The sequence below is a fragment of the Primulina huaijiensis genome, chromosome 15, assembly GCF_012295235.1.
Source record: "Primulina huaijiensis isolate GDHJ02 chromosome 15, ASM1229523v2, whole genome shotgun sequence".
NCBI lineage: Eukaryota > Viridiplantae > Streptophyta > Magnoliopsida > Lamiales > Gesneriaceae > Primulina > Primulina huaijiensis.
This window is the reverse complement of record NC_133320.1, coordinates 5839413-5858202: the sequence shown is the minus strand read 5'-3', so window position 1 is coordinate 5858202 and position 18790 is coordinate 5839413. Positions and strand designations below refer to the sequence as shown.

Sequence of the window (18790 nt, the reverse complement as noted above, 5' to 3'; positions counted from 1 at the left end):
ATTGTGTGTAAAATAGTGGATATAATATAAATATATATATTTTAATTCACATTTTTATTTTTTACAATCTAAACTAAATTGAAAAAAAAGTATTAATAGAAAACATATAGATTAGAAAGAAATAAAATAAAACTATAAACGATGGATTTTTTTTTTTTTTAGAAAAAAACTATTAATCTCTATTCATTTAAAATTGGAGGGGAAATTTAAAGCTAATGGGGTATTTTAGGCAAAACAAAAATGCTTCATCATACACACCAAAATTATACTCTATTTGGTTTTTTTTAAAAAAAGTGTTTACTCTGTGGGTGTATCTATCTACTATGATTAGTAATAAATATTTATCTATACGACATACAAATTGTGAAATAATTATTGATTCAACTTTATGACACCAATTAAAATTTACAAAAATATCATTATCATATTGTTATTTCATTTTTCATAAAAGTATATTTGAATAAAGGCAAAAACTTGTGTGAGACGGTCTCACGAGTCGTAATTTGTGAGACGGATATCTTATTTGGGTCATCCATGAAAAAATATTACCTTTTATGCTAAGAGTATTACTTTTTATTGTGAATATCGGTAGGGTTGACTCGTCTCACATATAAAGATTCGTGAGACCGTCTCACAAGAGACCTACTCTTGAATAAATTTATAAATTGCCCGCAACTACCGTGACTCATCCATTTTCATGATTTGAAAAATTCACATATTATCTATATACTTTACAAATATATTTAACATGGTTGCGTCATTATTATTATTATTATTATTTTTAAATAGTGATTACAAAATATAATAAAATAATCATAAATATTTTCAAATGAAAATAATATTTTTGTCATGTAATTTATACATTTTTTTATTTTTGATCTCATATTTTGCAAGTTTTTTTTTTTTTTGATATTTCTAATCATGAAGTTTACAAAAAAGAGTAAGTATCTTGTGATACGGTCTCACAAATCTTTAGCTATGAGACAAATCAACCCTATCGATATTCACAATAAAAAGTAATATTCTTAGCATAAAAAGTAATATTTTTTCATAAATGACCCAAATAAGAGATACATCTCACACAAATTTTTATCTACACAAAATTATTAATGCACTGGACTTTGCTTAGATGTAAGATATATGTCACGCCAACAATTCTGGTCAACTGTTAGTGATTCGAATTTGTGTCACCAATTTAACTTTACAAAAATATCATTATCAATTTAGACTGTTAGTAGGTCGAATTTGTGTCAAACTTTACAAAAATATAATTATCAATTTAGGAAAAAAAATTCTTTTCTTATTTATCATAAAAACCTATTGTAGTAAATTTAATGACAACAGATAATAGTCTCATTTGCGTGGGTTGTTATTTAGAGTCACTGGCTCTATGTCTTTTAGATTTAAAGGATCTCTCACTCATCACGGGCAATGATTTCTACAATTAAATCACTTAAATGATCATCTTTTACCAACCTTTGAATCCTAATAAGGTTTATACGACCAAGTATCAAGTGCCAAAAACAGGTTTCATTAATGGGAGATAATTTTATTTGTTTGTCGGATTTAGTGTGATGCAATGAGCTGTCAACATGTTTTAAGACATACAGATCATCATGACTATTCTGATATTTCTGTTACTACACATTTGAGATGGATCCCAAAATATAGCAACATGCAAGTCATCTCATCAGAACAGATCCGCCTTTGAGTTGTTGTGGACTCTTCCATACACACAGATGAAAAAGGTTCAACGAGCACATATATATGTCCGTTTCGCAACAATTTAAGACAATAATCAAGTTGTGTTTCCAATCAATGTAATTTTTTTCAACTAATTGGTTGTCAATTAAAATCATAGACAATGAATTTTCAGACATTTTTCTGAAATTTAAAAAAATTAAATGAGTGATGCATACAATAATTGTCTTGTTTATTCTATAACTCATCAATCCAAGCTACTCATCCAAAACATGACCCAAAACATCAAATAGTGCCCAAAACTGAAACCCACGGATCATGACTCGGTTCACTGCCCATGGCCCGAAGACCCATGGACCGAACCCGCGACCCACTGCATGGATCCAGCTTAGCCCTAATCACATCTCCGCTACTGCTAACTCATCGTTGTTGTCACTGCTGCTCGTCGGAAAATCTCCATGAGCTCCTTGCTTCTACATTAGTCATCGAGAAAACCACCGCGATTTTATGAGAAATTAAATTTTCAGCCAAATAGATCTTAAAATTTGAAATTTTTGACATAATGCTTGAGTTGTTGTAGGACTTGGTGACTTTCAAGTAGTTTTGTTGCAATGTAATCAGACTAGTACATAAGATAGTGAACGAAGTGGTCGTCTTAGGATCCCATTTTTTAGGAGGCCCAAAATTATAATTACTAGTATATATGTGTGTTAGTCTTTTTTTAAAAAAATATTTGTAGAAATTAGGTATATTAGATATTTCAAATATATAAATTTACAATTTTAATGTCAAAATTGATTAATAAATAAATAATTAAAAACCCAATATATGTTTATAAAATTAACATCAATATCACAAATACTAATTTTAATTTCTAACCATATACAAATTACAATACCAACTCATCGGTCGTGCGTGGTCGTCACCTTCAAAGTAAAAAACTATAACTTCTATTCAACAAATAACAAAATTCAAGACTTTCATCAATAATTTGCAGGTATTAAGTTTTTTTTTAATTGATAATTTTGTTTTTCATTAAAGCTTCACTGAGTATTGATATGAATTTTATTTTTTTTACATGATATTTGCTTGTTTGTAGAATTTTCTCTTTTTTTTTTTGTTGAAAAAATTTATTGTTGGGAATTCAAGCGCATGAAGATACTCTGATTTATCTTTAAAAATTCAAAATTGATCATTGTAAACAACACTAGTGAATAGTCCCAATTCTTTAATTTTTAATTCTCTAAAAAATTGTCTAACATTTCAAGATATTTGAAGATGTGTGGCCGTGTGGTGAAATAAGTTTTATATATATAAAAAACTCAAGATTAAAACCAGTTCTTAAATTTTTTTGTATATGAAAAGAAGAATATGTAGGGTACTGAGTATAGAACATATATAAAAACAGAAAGATGAGACCGATCGGATGGCGACGAAATGGCAGGAAGAGGGTATGAATGAGAAGGTGTTGAATCCGACATGTTGTAAAATCTGGCATAAACCAGTTGTCAACTCCTACGAGTGAAATGTGGACTCAACTGTGTTTAATGACAAAAAAATCTACTGAAAGTGGCATGGTTTTGAGGGGTGATGATGGAGATTTTGTTGCGTGCAAGACTGTGGTGTTTGTGATTTATGTCAATAGTTAATGAAAACTAGAAAATCAGAAATTTATCTTCTTGTGTTTAAAGTCACAACACTTGATCTCACTTTTTCAGTTTCAATGACTACAACAGAGCATACTTTTTCTGCTATGAATATAGTCAAGAACACGTTTCACAATAAGATGGAAGATGGATTTCTTAATGATTGTTTGCAAGTGTATATTGAATAGATTCACTTATAAATTATTTTCGTGATACACAAGAGATTCGTTCTAAAATTCTAATTGATTTGGGAAACATGATATATTTTGGAATCTTCGATGGTGGGTATTGATGTATTTTTTGTTAAACACACTACAAGAAAAATGATTTTCCGCAGCACGTCATCAACAGCGTGCATTAAAAGCACGCTGCGGATAGTAATGCGGTAGTTATATGTGAGCTGTTAATAACTTATGCAATTTTCGCAGCGCACAATAAAGGCACGCTGTTAATAATATTATTAACGGCGTGCATGTTTATGTGCGCTGTTAATAGTAAATCATTTTTTTTAAAAAAAATAAAATTTTTTTTAACAGCGTGCATATATAAGCACGCCGTGAAAAATGAGTGCGCCATCATTTAGCGACGGTTTATTTACCCGTCGCCGATTTAAATTTAGCGACGGTACTATTAAAACCGTCGCTATTAGCGACAGTTTTTATTAAACCGTCGCCGATTTAAAACTAGCAACGGTTTAAAATAACCGTCGCCAAATTTAGCGACAACTAAGCATTAATCGTCGCTATATTTAGCGACGGATTTATTTTACCCGTCGCAAAATTTTAAATCGGCGAAGGTTTTATTACAAACGTCGCTAATGGTCTATAAATATCCGCATTTCCTTCCCATTTCTTCACAACACTCAGAATTGTTCTTACGATTTTAGGATTTTAGTTTCGATTTTAGGATTTTAATTTCGATTTAGTGTACTTTTTTGTTTCAATTTTTACTTACTTTGTAAATATTATTAAAAATCACGGGTATTGTTATTAGATTGTAAGTTTTTTTAAAAAATTTATTAAATTATAAAAGTAAATTTTTTTTATTTTAACGAAAAGATTAACGACGGATTATGAAATCCCGTCGCTAAATGTATCGACCGTTTTAAAACTGTCGCTAAACTTAGAGACCGTTTAAAAACCGTCGCCTATAAATTTAGCGACGGTTAAAATTAGATTTTGCACTGATTATTAACGGCGTACATTGCACGCTGCAGATAATAGTATTAACGGCGTGCATATACACACAGCGGATAATAAGATTAACAGCGCGCACATGTACGCTGCGGATAATCTTGAACTTTCAACAGCTTAGAACTTTGCAGCGTGCAATGTGCGCTGCGAAAAACGAATTTGCGCGCTGCGAAAAGCCATTTTTGTTGTAGTGACATATATAATAAATAATAGATTTTTATGATGTTTTGTTAGAATATTCTTGTTATCATTAATTTTGGCGATTGAAAAATTAACAGCATCGAGATATTTCAGGTCCAGCCGCTTTTTTATTATTTTGTCAGGTTTTCAGAACGCTGGATTAGTTCAAGCCGTTCAGACCAGAGCACCAGAAGATCGATCAAGCCGTTTTGACAAAAAAAAAAGTCAAGTTACAGATTGTCTGAACTCTAGCTGCAAAATTTCATATGTTAAACTGATCGGATCGGCACTATATGCGTTCAAACCATTGAAAATCCAACCGTACTGCCACTGTATAGAAATGAGTTATTTCTTATAGCATACTCAAATTCAAGTCGTGTAAAGTCTGGCCTATTTAGAATGTTTACAAGTATCCTACCAACTCCGAATGACATAAAATTACCTATTTCAGACAAGATGTGTCAACTTTATGAAAAGCAAGAGCTTAAAATCACAAAAGCACAAGAAATATTAAATAAGAATTCAATGATATGTACGGCGAATGAAAAAGACATGTTCATTCTATCGAGTGATAGTACAAATGATCATTTAAAAGTAGATCCGACTGTCGGAGATTTTCAAATATATTAGATCTTCAAGGATCAATATATGCTACATTTCAAACTCAAGTCGTCAGTACTGACTGTTGGGTTTTTGTATTGTTTTTCTTGATAAACAAAAGTTCTTAAATATCCAAATTTGTAAAGTGATATCTAAGAGTTTCATCATAGATAGTGATAAATCCTGATGAAGTGGATTGTTACAAAACGTTGTAAACTAAAATATTTTAGTAGAAACCTTTCTAAATTGATGACCTATAGAATTTTATATTCTTACAAATTATATTTCAAACCATTTCTTGGTAAACTGCCAAATCACTTTATATAATTTATCACTGGTCAAGCCGGACACTTTCCACACTTATCTATATTTCAGTTTTCCAAAAAACTAGTCGTTCAAGAATATATTTTAATAGTCTAAAAACTATTAAGAAAAATTTAAAGTTTTGAATTTTAAAAGAGTTTATTCACCCCTCTAAACTTTAATTTGATCCCAACAAGTAGTAACAGAGCGGGTTTTTTCTTGAACTATGATAACTATAGTTTAAAGTGACATCTTTTAACAAGATTCCGATGTTTTTCAAAGAAGATTACGATGATTGGAAAATTTGAATGCAGACACATTTAGAAGCCCGAGACGATAATATGTGGTAGTCATCACCGACAGTCCAATGAAGATATTTAAAACCGATACAACAGTTGCATTATCTGATGGTGCTACATAGATGATCGAGAAACACCAGTCTGAATGGATGGCTGAGGATAAAAAAAGGCCATACTCGATAATGTGGCCAAATACATTATCTATGAGATCTTAGAAAAGAACATGTTCAACAAGATAAAGACTTGTACTACAACCAAAGAAATTTGGGAGAAGTTGACACAACTTTGTGAAGGCAACGATCAAACAAAGGAGAACAAGCTGAACATTGCAATCCAAAGTTTGATAATGCTAAAATGAATCCTGGAAAGACTCTTAATGATTTTGATGAACATTTAGTAGTATCGTTATTGAACATTCCTCTCTTTGTAATATTCTAAACAAAAAAATTGCCTTCAAGTTTATGAGAGCACTGCCTTATGCGAGAGTCCAATGATCTCAACAAACTCGAGCTGTACGACTTGTTTGATGATCTTAAAGCATATGAGTTTGAACGGAAGATCCTGACAGAAAAGAAGCCATCCACATCACAACCAACTAAAGCTCTAGCCTCCACAACCCCAATTCCAATCGCCAATGAAGAAGCTCTATGGATCATATAAGAAATAAGGCTATGTCTTTATTTGTTAAAAAATTTATGATGAAAAATCAGTCTAAATTCAACTCTTATCGTAAAAAGGATCAAACTGATGATAATCAATCATGTTTTAACCATAGAAAACAAGGTCATTTCATTGCAGATTGCAAGAGGCCAAATAATGACGATCAAAAGTCATTATTTAGAATGTTTACACAGTATCCTACCAACTTCCGAATAGCAGGATGTCGCCATTTTCGGACATAAGGTGTCAACTTTAGGAAAAACAAGATATTAAAGTCACAAAAGAGAAGGAACATTAAATAAGCATTTAATGATACATGCGATAATTGAAAGAGACATGTTTATTCTGTCGGGTGATAGTACAGATGATCGTTGAAAATCAAATCTGATAATTGGAGATTTTCAACTGTAAATATGTAAATTTCAAAGAGAATAGATTACCGAAAAAACTGCCTTACAATTTGATTATTTCTCAAGCCTGCATTTTTCCAAGAGTTTAGAGCACACTTATTTCAAGCTGCTCAAAGCACATACATATTAGACTCTATCATATGTCCAAGGATTAATTTGTGCTATATTTCCAACTCAAACAGTCAAAACTGATCATTGAATTTTTGTATTATTTTTCTAGTGAACCATGGGTTCTTAAACATACAAATTTGTAAATTGATCATTATGAGTTTCAGCTTATGCAGCAATAAGTCTTACCTGAGGTGGGTTATTACAAGGCGTTGTAAAATCAAAGTCTTTTAGTGGAAATATTCCTAAGTAGAAAAAGTGGTGACATATGAGTATTATCTCCTAATATCCATAAAAATTTTTTATGTTATTTCACGATGCACTTTACATTTTTACAAATCATATTTTAAGTTGTTTCTTGTTAAACTGCGAAACCGCTTTATATAGTTTATCACTTGTCAAGTCAAACCGTTTCCTCGCTTATCTATTTTTCAATGGTCCAACAAAACTAGTCATTCAAGAATATCTCTTAACAGCCTAAAAACTGTAAAGAACAGTTCAAATTTACATTTTTTTTTAAAAAAAAATTTATTCATCTTTTCTAAACTCTAATATGATCCCAACACATTTGATCTTGGCCCCCCATGTATCTAGTCTTGGCTCCACTCTGACTCCATCGCCAATAATTAATTTTGAAAAATAAAATTTATTAGATGAACTTAATTTATAATTATTTAGATAAATGAATTTAAATATATATATAATGTAAAAAACATATTCTGTATGCCTACGTTGCTTTATTCACTTAGTATTGTCTAAATAAGATTTAAGTTTTCGTGAGCAGCACAATAATGGTTGCTAAGTGACCATGGCCGGTGCTAATAAAGATAGTTAATATACATCTATCTTATTATTATTTTAAACAAGATTCCCTTATATTGCCAGAATTTAGTGTGTGTTGTGATATCAATTGATTTTTACGAATTACCCCTAAGATATTCTTACATTATCTCTTACAAATTAATATCAACTTTTTAAAAATTCAAATATTCACACATTATCTCTTACAAGTTACATATTTAATATAGTCACATCATTGTCATACAAATAATAATTAAATATAATAAGTAATCACAAATCATATTACTAAACAAACTAATAATACAAACACACAACACGTACATATGAACAATAATATATATAATTTCCAAGGCACCCATTGTGGACACCTATATGAGCACTGCTGAGATGGAGTACACCTATTGAAACATCCAATAGATAGACGTTACCTCAGTGATGCTGACATAAGTGTCAACTGTTGGTGCTCATTAGATCAATTATATATATNTTTCTTATTATTTTTTATATCAAAAGTATTCTTTTCACTTTATATATTGATCGAGTCGACATACCACACGGATGTAGCTTTGTGAGATCATCTCACATGAGACATATTCCTATATATATATATTTCTTCATAAGATTAATTATTCATAATTTTATATCTTGTTTTACTATTTTATCACAGTTTTGGACCACTATCAAAATGTAGGATAGTAATATCAAGTAATTTATAAATTTTTAATTTCATATTATAGTAAGATGCCAGGAGTAGATACAGCGTACAGGAGAAAGGCGTAGGAAAAAAAATGGAGTAGACATTAGAACTTTAACTTTGTTGGGATGCTACAAAGTCAACTAAACAACATGTTTCATATATTTTTTTAAAATAATTAAAGATCTTTACAAAACCCAGCAAGTTTTTTTATTTTAACTCACACAACACGAAAAAACAATGCCAACATGTCCCAGAAAATTTTCGAAATATGTTTTATAAGTTAATCGTTTTAATTAGAGGTAGTCGGTACGATATACCGTATCGAAATTTCGGATAACATATATCATACCGAAAATATTGGTGTGAGAAAAATAATACCGTTACCGTACCGAATTTTCGATATACCGAAAAGTCGGTATGCTGAAGTTTTGGTACAGTATCGGTAAAACACCATCATATCGAAAGTATAAATATATAAAAATTCATTCTCTTGTAATTATAAGGCTAGTGATTACCAATACTAAACAAATTCTTCAAGACAGTCAAAGAGACCAGGAAAGATATACAAAACAAATCCATCAAGATAATAAACATCAACCGCAATATGTATCTGGAGATCCAAGACATCAATGAACACCAATAAACTTCAACCGCAACATGTGCGACTTCTTCATTCGCTATCTTTGTAACAATATCTGAGGTCCTGTGATTTCTGAAGCCTGTCAACTTTTTAACAAGTCGAGGCCCAACATCCAGTCCTCTAACTAACTGTAAGATTAGACAACAAAGATAAGACTTCTCAACAGTTTAAATTCTTAACTATGACTCAAGTTTTTTCACTGAACTTTGATTTAGACTATGTCAACATGATGAGTCTAAACAGAAGTTAAATTCTTTATTTTGGTACGGTATCGATATTTATCGTTTTATACAAAAAAATATCTTATATTTCTTAAAAATTTAACTTTATTATTTAAAAGTATTATATAATTTTAATTTATATATATTATTTCGGTATATACCGAAAATTTCAAATTATATATCGTTATCGTACCAAATATTTCGGTATCGGTACCATACCGTACCGAAAATTTCGGCATACCAAAAATTTCGATAAATTCGGTATTTTTCAGTACGGTAACTTCGGTATACCAAAAATTCGATATTTTTTCTCACTCTTAGTTTTAATATTTGACATTGTAAGTCATCAAACTGTGACTCGACAAAATAAATTATTTTTGTTTTCCTTTTAATTATTTTTAACCGAAGTGTTAATGTATCAATGATTATTACTTATAAGGTACGAACATTAGTAACATGATGTTGGATATTAACTATTGACGTGATATTAGATATTACTAACACACGCGTTTTGCATAATGTCATTATTCCGAAAAGAAAAGATCAACTTTTTTCATTAAAACAAAATTTGATGCCTTCAAAAACTAAAACATAACAATTACATAACAATATTTGCAATTTCTCCATTCGCTAATAATATCCAGATCGTATGTGTTCGGTTAAACATACATAGTAAAAGTAACGCTAAGATAAGTGACATCATGAGAATATCTCGTGCGTCAAGCTGTTTACATTGTGCTGCTTGATCTGATTGACTAAGTGAAACCTAAAAGAGCGACAACATATCTTAACGGTTAATATTGTCTCTACTTGTGACTGGGACAACGGTAGGAAAATAGTAAGATTGATCTCTAAGAAACATGAGACAACACCAGAATATAGGCACACCCTCCTCGGACTTATGGACCTAACAGCCCGACTCATCGGCACTCAAGTAGGCGCAACCCTTCATGTCCATCTGTCATTTAGTATGAGGCTCTGCGTTGGCACAAGTATAAAGAAATAAAATTGTGTCTTGACTAATAGCTATAACTTTTAGCCTAATGGTAAGCGCTAGATCTTACTAATATTGATTTTGACATATTCTTAATAGAAATAGATCTTAATTAATGGACAAATGCAAAATTTATGATCTTACAAATGAATTTTACTATTAATTCAATCAATATATGAACTATTAATTAATGGACATATTCAAAATTTACGAATCTACTTCAAAATCAATTAAAAAAGAATAAGATATTGTAGGACTAAGAGTTCTTCGTTTTACTAAAAGTTAGGGGTGGGTACGGTACGGTATACCGTACCGAACCACGGTACCGTATACCGTACCGTACCCACCCCTAACTTTTAGTAAAACGAAGAACTCTTAGTCCTACAATATCTTATTCTTTTTTTTTTTATTTCGGTATTTCGATATTTCGGTATATTTTCCCAGCCCTACTAAAAGTTATAGCTGATGTTAATAATACAATTCAAATATTTTAAATCGTACAACTCAAAAGTGACGTTTCAATTATTGTACTCAACAGATACATAGCTCTTATAATATAAGATAATATAACCCGTTCAAAATTATAGCATATGTAGCGTTGAACCCTATAATTAATTTGAAATAAATAATAGAAATATTAACAAAATTTTGTATTTTTATGGGTTAATTGCATACATTATCCTTGTAAAATCTCGATATTTCTAAAAACCCCTAATGAAAAAAATGTTTTCAAATCTTGGACACACACGTTCTTGTCTATACGTGTTTTTAGGGGTACGTTTTCTCAACATTTGGAAACATGTGGATTTAATTTATCAATTTTTTTCGTGGAGTTTTTTCAGCAATCTCGAGATTTCACTAAAAGCATGTAGTTAAACTCTTTTCATATTACAATGAGAAAAAATCAATTCCGAAACTTATTTATGCAACACAGAATTGAGATAATTTAATATATATACAAANCACTAAAATAAACTCTACAAATTTAAGTCTAACATACCATTAATGTCATTAAACATTAATAAACAAGTTGTGTACTATGGAAACATCTTTGTCAACTCAAAGATTTAATTTAAATTCAACTAAAAAATAATAATTTAATTTAAATAAATACATCCAATATACCTTTTTTCGATTCTTTTCACACTATCCTTCTATAAATATACTCTATGACCACCAGCAACCAACATAATAGTTTTCCTAATTACTTAGAAGATGGATAGAAATCATTATGGATTGGAAACATTCCCGTTTCAAGAACATAATGATTTTGGGTTAATAGATTTCATGGATGAAGCCATTTTCGATCAGTTTATTGACCTCATCCGCGGCGAAAATGTCGCAGATTCTGCTATAAACTCTAACGTTCTTGGCTACGGCGGTGATCAGCACAATACTGGCTGCGCTGGTTTGGCTGACGACCAGATTTTTTCATCGGCACCGCCGTTAGAGTTGTTTGATTTCGATATTCCAATGAATCATATTGATAGTAATAGTAATAGTAATAATAATAATGCGTTGAATAAATTTTCTGAGGTTGAAGCTGAGGCGGAGGAAATAGTGGATGGGGATGAATCGTCGGGCACCACTGCCACTGGTGCAGCGGCTGCGAAGAAGAAAGGTAACAAAGCTGATCGGTCACGAACTCTGATTTCGGAGCGGAAAAGGAGAGGCCGGATGAAGGAGAAGCTCTATGCGTTGCGATCTTTGGTCCCTAACATTACCAAGGTTCGTATATGATCGATATTTCAAAAAAAAAAAAAAATTTACCTATAATTCACTTACTTTTCGAGGCATTGCAAAGCTACTTTCCATAATTTCTCTTAGTTATGAAACTATAAGATATTTAATTTACACAAAATCAATCTACATATTTAATGTAAATGTCAACCAACATGAATTAGTCAAGATTTTTTCATATTACTTGTCAAGATTATCCCAAGTGGGGGCATATGCCTGCCTAATTATGCACATAAACAACACTCATATGTTGTTCAATAGCAATTAATTAATAACCCTTGCTTTGTGATGCATGCATTTAGTTACATTACTTTTTTAAAATAAGTAATAATTTTAATAGGGAAATAATTTTTTGGGTCCACTAACTTGTTCAATTTTGGATTTTAGTCAACTAACTTTTAATTTTCAGTTATGGGATCGAGAAATGGTGATATGACATCGAAAATAGTTGAGTTGTCATATTTCATGTAAGCAATTGAATCAAAACAGTCGAAAATTAAAAGTTAGCTATAGTGTACTAAAATCAAACTTTAAAAACTCAATTGATCAAAACCCAAAATTGGACAAGTTAATGGACCAAAAAAAAAATCGTTTTCTCATTTTAATAACTTATTTTTTTTGTGTAGATGTAATTTTATTTGAATAATTTTTTTAATAAAAAGTTGTCTATTTTTTAATTGAATATATATTAGAGCTTAGTTTTTATGGGCTTCTTGCTTGAGATTGCAATAATGATGATTTAGTAATGAATCTATATGATTTTACCATTTGTGGATTCAGATGGACAAGGCTTCAATAGTTGGGGACGCAGTATTATATTTACAAGACTTGCAAATGCAACTTAAAAGGCTTAAATCTGATATTGCTGATCTCGAGTCTTCTTTCACGATACAAGATAACAAATACCAAGTGAAAACCATTCAAGATTCCAAGAAAATGGATGCAACAAATTTCTATCCCATAGCGAAGAGAATATCAAAGGTAATATTATATATATTTGATGCTACATCTATCTATACCAATAAAATGACTGTATAACATAATTTTAAAGTTAAGAGTTGCTAAATAAATTTGCAGATAAATGTGTTTCAAGTAGAGGAAAAAGGGTTTTACGTGAAAGTAGTGTCCAACAAAGACAAAGGTGTTGCGGCGCTCCTTTATAGGGCTCTTGATTCACTGCCAAGCTTTCACGTACAAAGCTCTAACTTGGCTGCTTTTGAAGATAATTATGTGCTGACATTCACTTGTCATGTGAGAATATATCATTTTTTCGACATCGTTCGTTCTTTCATTGTCGTAATTATAATCTTTTTGAGGTTATGTTGAAACGACGATAAACTAAATCTGGAATTTCAATGTTGGATGGAAAAACAGATTAAAGAACGTGAATTGGGAATGAACTTGTCAGATTTGAAGGTGTGGATTGCTGGCACCTTTCTTGAGCAAGGGTTCGATTTCGAAACATCCGCCTTCGACTCTGCCTACTTCTGAATCTCTTCGAGGACCGATGGAATATGACAGTCTTGCATCATGCAATATGAATTGGTTTACCCCAAATCGCATCATTTTTACTTGAAAGGAGAACCTAAACAAAAAGGGGTGCTCAGTATGTAATTGAGCACTAATTAAAATAGGAAGCCGGAATCTGAACTTAACATGGGAGTGGGATAGGGATATTATTGTCGTATCTATCCCAAGTTGCTTTGTGAAAAAAGATTTCATAAGGTTTATAAAGGATTTTCTTTGATAGGTTGTACTGTCAATACTTTTTCACTTGGCAAATTAAAGATGAATGAAAAGTAGTTGCTGTTTCAAGAAAAGGAAAAAAAGTAACTTAACCTTATTTTTTAATTATGATATAACCACCCATAGCCACCAGTTGTTAAACACACGGGCTAATAGCCAGCAAACCACACTAAACTGGTAAATAAAACATTATTTTGCTTGTACTTGGCATGAGGCTAGCACTTCAATTCATGCATGTTTTGGTAGCCAACACCATAGCGGCAAATTTGGAGTTGCAACAAAAGTCGTTCGTGCATGTTTGATGAAGCTCGAGATCAAACGTAATTATATTGAATAAAGAGTATGTCTCTTGTGAGACGGTCTCACGAATTTTTATCTGTGAGGCAGGTCAACCCTACAAATCGATATTCACAATAAAAAGTAATACTTTTTCATGGATGACCTAAATAAAAGATATGTCTCACAAAATACGATCCGTGGACCGTCTCACACAAGTTTTTACCTTGAATAAATTCTGATTTCGAATTCAAGTTTGAATTAACCAACTGATTATTCCGATATATAGTTGATACTACTCAAATTTTGTGTTAAAATATTAATGGCGTGGTAAATTATATCGTGAAGAAACTAGAACATTTTTTTCCATTGAGAAAATAACATTTCTTGGGGGTGAATTTCAGTTTTTGGGTAACTGCAATGTGTTTGAAAATTAAAATGGGATAATATACCAAGAAATTTTAGTTGAATGAAAGAAAATTTTGGTTCAAAAAGTTTAAACCATAAAAGTTGAAGGGGTTGAACATGATAATTGTCATATTAATATTTTATCAATAAAAAATCATACCTGTTGAACATTATTGTCATGTTAATATGTCCTTTACTGTGAGACATTTTCAATTTATTAGAAATTATAATTTTGATTTTGTATATGTCTCTATATAATTTTTGTGATCCATGTTATCAAATGTTGATATTAGTTTTCTATCTTTATATTTTTTCAATTTTATTCATTTTCTCGATTTGACTCTGATATCTACAGTGTTGATGCAGCGGTAATGTGACGTCGACATGACAATAATATTCAACTTATTTATTTAGTATAACTTCCAACTTATAATAGATGTGATGAGAAATCTCATAGTAAAAACATAATTTACTTTCCCTTAAATTTTTCTATTATATATAAGTGTGTGTTTGCGATTCTGATAATGTCACGCCCCAGGGATGGGGTTGGTCGACACCGACGTTGCTATCAAATTTACATTCGAAAACAATAAGCTTCATAAGTACAAAATTCAAAAACCAGTCTTTTATTCATAATACTGAATATTTCAATGTCTGATACAGATTCGAATAACTAATGTTTTACAGCGGAAATGTAAAACCAGACATAACAATGTCTTAACAGATACGGAAGAAAACATAACTTAGAACTGAAAAATAACAGTCTTCTTCACCAGCCCCAGAACTGGTTCTGGTCTTCTTTTTCTAACGATTCTTCCTCGTTCTTATTTGAGATGGATTTGGTGGGTGAGTGATATGGTCGTCAATCAGTAAGTGGGGGCGGGAATAACTCTCAGTTTTCAAAACCATTTTAACAGAAACAGTAATACAGAAACTCTTACTTTCAGAACAGAAATCAGTATTCAGGAATAACAGTCTTCAGAATATAAATCGGAACTTAAAATTTAACAAGCAAGCACCGAGCACGTTCGTGAATTTCATGGCTAAACTGATATCAGTCCCCTATATGTTCTCTCCTCTAAAGGGTGAGGCCAGAAATCAAAAATCAGGAATCAGAAATGTTTCAGAATATATATTCCTACCATTAGTTCACTAGGTTTCAGTGCTTCCAAAACCAGAGATCAAAAATACATATACTTTGCTTCAAAACATGAATTATCAAACTGATTTCAAGATATTTATACATAAGTCCACTTACCGTAATCTGCTAGAAATTTCGGTTGAAGTCTGAAATCTGCTTTGCTCTCGCTACTGGATTTTTCTGCTCGAAAATGCACTCTCTTAGCTCGAATTTCAAGTGATAACTCAATATTTGTGTAACATCATTTCAGATATTTGAGGGTGTTATTTATAGGCAAAATTTTGACTGTTAGTCTCACAATTAATGGTGCCATTAATAGCCTTTATTTCATGTTAAATACTTCAGTTACAAGTCATAAGCAGAATCAGTAGCTGTCTGCTGGAATCTCGCGCTACTGGACTCTTCTGCTGCTGGATTATATTTTCTGGAAAATATCAGCTTCTGAAATATTAGTTGCTGCTGGAATTGTTAGCTTCTGCTGAAATTTTGCATTGCTACTGAATATTGTTAGCTGCTGCTGGAAATTCGGATTCTCACAGATAATCTATATTGTCAAATTTAATTTATGTCCGCTATCTTGCTTGTTTGTTTATTTTGAAATTATACCTTCTTTTTTTTTCTCGCTGTGACGCTTGTGTGGTGTCATGTGATGTTGATATAGCATCAACTCAATGATGAGCTGTACAATGACACATCTAACACTCACATGAAAAAGAGATTAGAATTGTAAAAAAAATTGAAAGATACATGAGAAATTTAAAAACATATATAATTAAATTTACAAAAGTCAAATATATATGATCATGTAAAAATGTTTGACGAATGAAGTGCTTAAAATCCGTATATACAAATCACTATCTCCGTAAATGGATTGACTTCTCGAAGCAATGAAATGTTTGATAAAATAATAAAGAAATCAACTGAAATTTTTATTATGGAATATCTAAATTTAATATGTTGTAAAATTATTGATAATTAATATTTAAAACATTTTTGTTGTAGAACTGGTATATTCCAATCTTTATGGGCCAAATATTTCTCTTTCGGAATTCGCCAACCAACCGACTAAATTTACTTCAACTGAAATAAAAAATTAATGCTGGAAGATATTTCTTGTTCCCTATCATATATAATAATTTTAAATTTATGTACATTTAGATCGTCACATGTAAAGTAGAACTGAAGCGAGCAAATTCAAATTTGTGTTTTTAAACTTTTCTAAACTTTGAGTTGTCCTTGTGTTTAAGGTTGTCAAGAAGTACTCTTGAATGACTAACTTAGTTAGACCGTTGAAAAATGAATAAATACGGAAACGATCTGATTTGACTAGTGATAAATTATATATAATGCAATTGACAATTAAAAAAACTGATAGATATGAACAAATAGTAAAATATACGTATTGTAAAAAGACAAATATTTAACAAAAAAGATTAGTCATGAATTGCCGGTATAGCCAGCTAAGCTCTGCGTGACTGCAAAATGGTCTCTTATAACAACTACTTCGTATTCGTTCTCGCTTTACGAAAATGATTAACCCAAGTTGCTATAAAGTCCATTGTAAGTCCATTATAAATTCATTTGAAATATTTAATTTTTAAGATGTGGGACAAGAGGTATCACTGTTGGGGTAGCATGAAGTTATCCTTAAAGATATGATGTGTTCTGATGTGAGTGTGCTAGTTGACCAACTTGAAATATGATCTATTATGTGTACGCAGGAATCTTGAAAGAACACAAATTTGAAAGACGTAATCATGATTCAACTAAAAAACCTTGTTCTTGACTTTGAAATTTGCAAATATATATTTGAAAAAATCATAGACGAAATAGGTAACTTTCTGTCAGATTTACTAATGGTTAGATTTGTTTTTTAATGATCATTTGTACAGTTACCCTATATAATGGAGACTTCACTTTCAGTCGACGTACGTATCATTAAATAATCATTGAATGTTCATTGTGCTTTTGCGACTTCAAGCTCTTAGCTTCTGAAAAAACTAAAAAATCATAGACGAAATAGGCAATTTTCTGTCATTCTGGAGTTGGTAGAATACTTTTTAATCATTCTATATTTGACTTTTGTCGAACGGTTGACTTGGAGTATCCTTTCTAATATCTAAGCGGTTGCATTGGATTGGATTTTTAACAGTTTAAAAATAAGTAGTGAAATTAAAACTTGGTCCGATCTAATGACAAATGATCTCTTGCAGCTACAGTTCAGATAATCTACGGCTTGAACTCTTGATGTTATATCTGAACGACTTGAGTTGATCCAATGGTATGAAAAACTGAAATTATAATAGATAAGCTGCTTGATCCTGAAACAGCTCGATGATGTTATTTGTCAATCATCAAACTTAGAATAATAGAAAGTTTCTAATATGATAAAAAAAAAAATTATATAATAAATTTATATTTTTCATTCTAATAGTTTTTTTAAAAAAATTCATGTGACATTAATATAAATCAAATGTTATAAAGTCCTCATTATGTTTTAGCTTCAATAATATTAATTTTAAATTGGGGTAATATTTATTGCAAATCATTTTTTTTTGGATTTTCAGCTCTATTTTTACAATGATTAAAGCAAGTATAATGGTGATATGAAGTTGATCATGATGATGTCTTCATTTATAACTTCATCTCATGTTTCTATAGTAGTGAGAAGATGTTGAAATACCAACGTGCGAGGGCCGAGGATTTGTGTTTCATCGACCCTCGTACATGGCCTTAAGCCGGGCTGTTCCCTTGTCATATTTGAAGCTGTGGAGACTTCGAAATAAAATAATGCCTCTGATTTTCCTGTCTCCAATGTAAGTTTTATCCAATGGGACTTGCGTTCTTACAATAAGAAAAACAAAACAATTAAAATAAATCTATCAAACATGTATTGGTAGAATGTATATAATGTTGAAAAATAATATTTAAAATTTGTGTATTGAATATTTGAATGTTGAAAATTAGGTAAAATTAGGTGTTGAATATTGAAATTTGTGTGTTATGATGAAGGTAATGGTGTAATT

General features: G+C 30.9%; 1 protein-coding gene across 1 annotated transcript; it reads left to right on the top strand.

The window, feature by feature from the left end:
- The first annotated feature begins 11647 nt into the window (after positions 1 to 11647).
- LOC140959780 (transcription factor FER-LIKE IRON DEFICIENCY-INDUCED TRANSCRIPTION FACTOR) lies at positions 11648 to 13961 on the top strand. Its single transcript, XM_073417794.1, has 4 exons — positions 11648 to 12181; positions 12974 to 13174; positions 13271 to 13444; positions 13568 to 13961. Exons 1-4 carry the CDS (start codon positions 11669 to 11671, stop codon positions 13682 to 13684), a joined length of 1005 nt encoding a protein of 334 aa, XP_073273895.1. The 5' UTR covers positions 11648 to 11668; the 3' UTR covers positions 13685 to 13961.
- The last annotated feature ends 4829 nt before the right edge of the window (positions 13962 to 18790 follow it).

Excerpts from the sequence above, each read along its gene's own strand:
- LOC140959780 (XM_073417794.1), top strand. The coding sequence starts at position 11,669 with ATGGATAGAAATCATTATGGATTGGAAACATTCCCGTTTCAAGAACAT. Across the intron at positions 12,182-12,973 it reads TGGTCCCTAACATTACCAAG|ATGGACAAGGCTTCAATAGT; the intron begins GTTCGTATATGA and ends TTGTGGATTCAG. Across the intron at positions 13,445-13,567 it reads TGCTGACATTCACTTGTCAT|ATTAAAGAACGTGAATTGGG; the intron begins GTGAGAATATAT and ends ATGGAAAAACAG.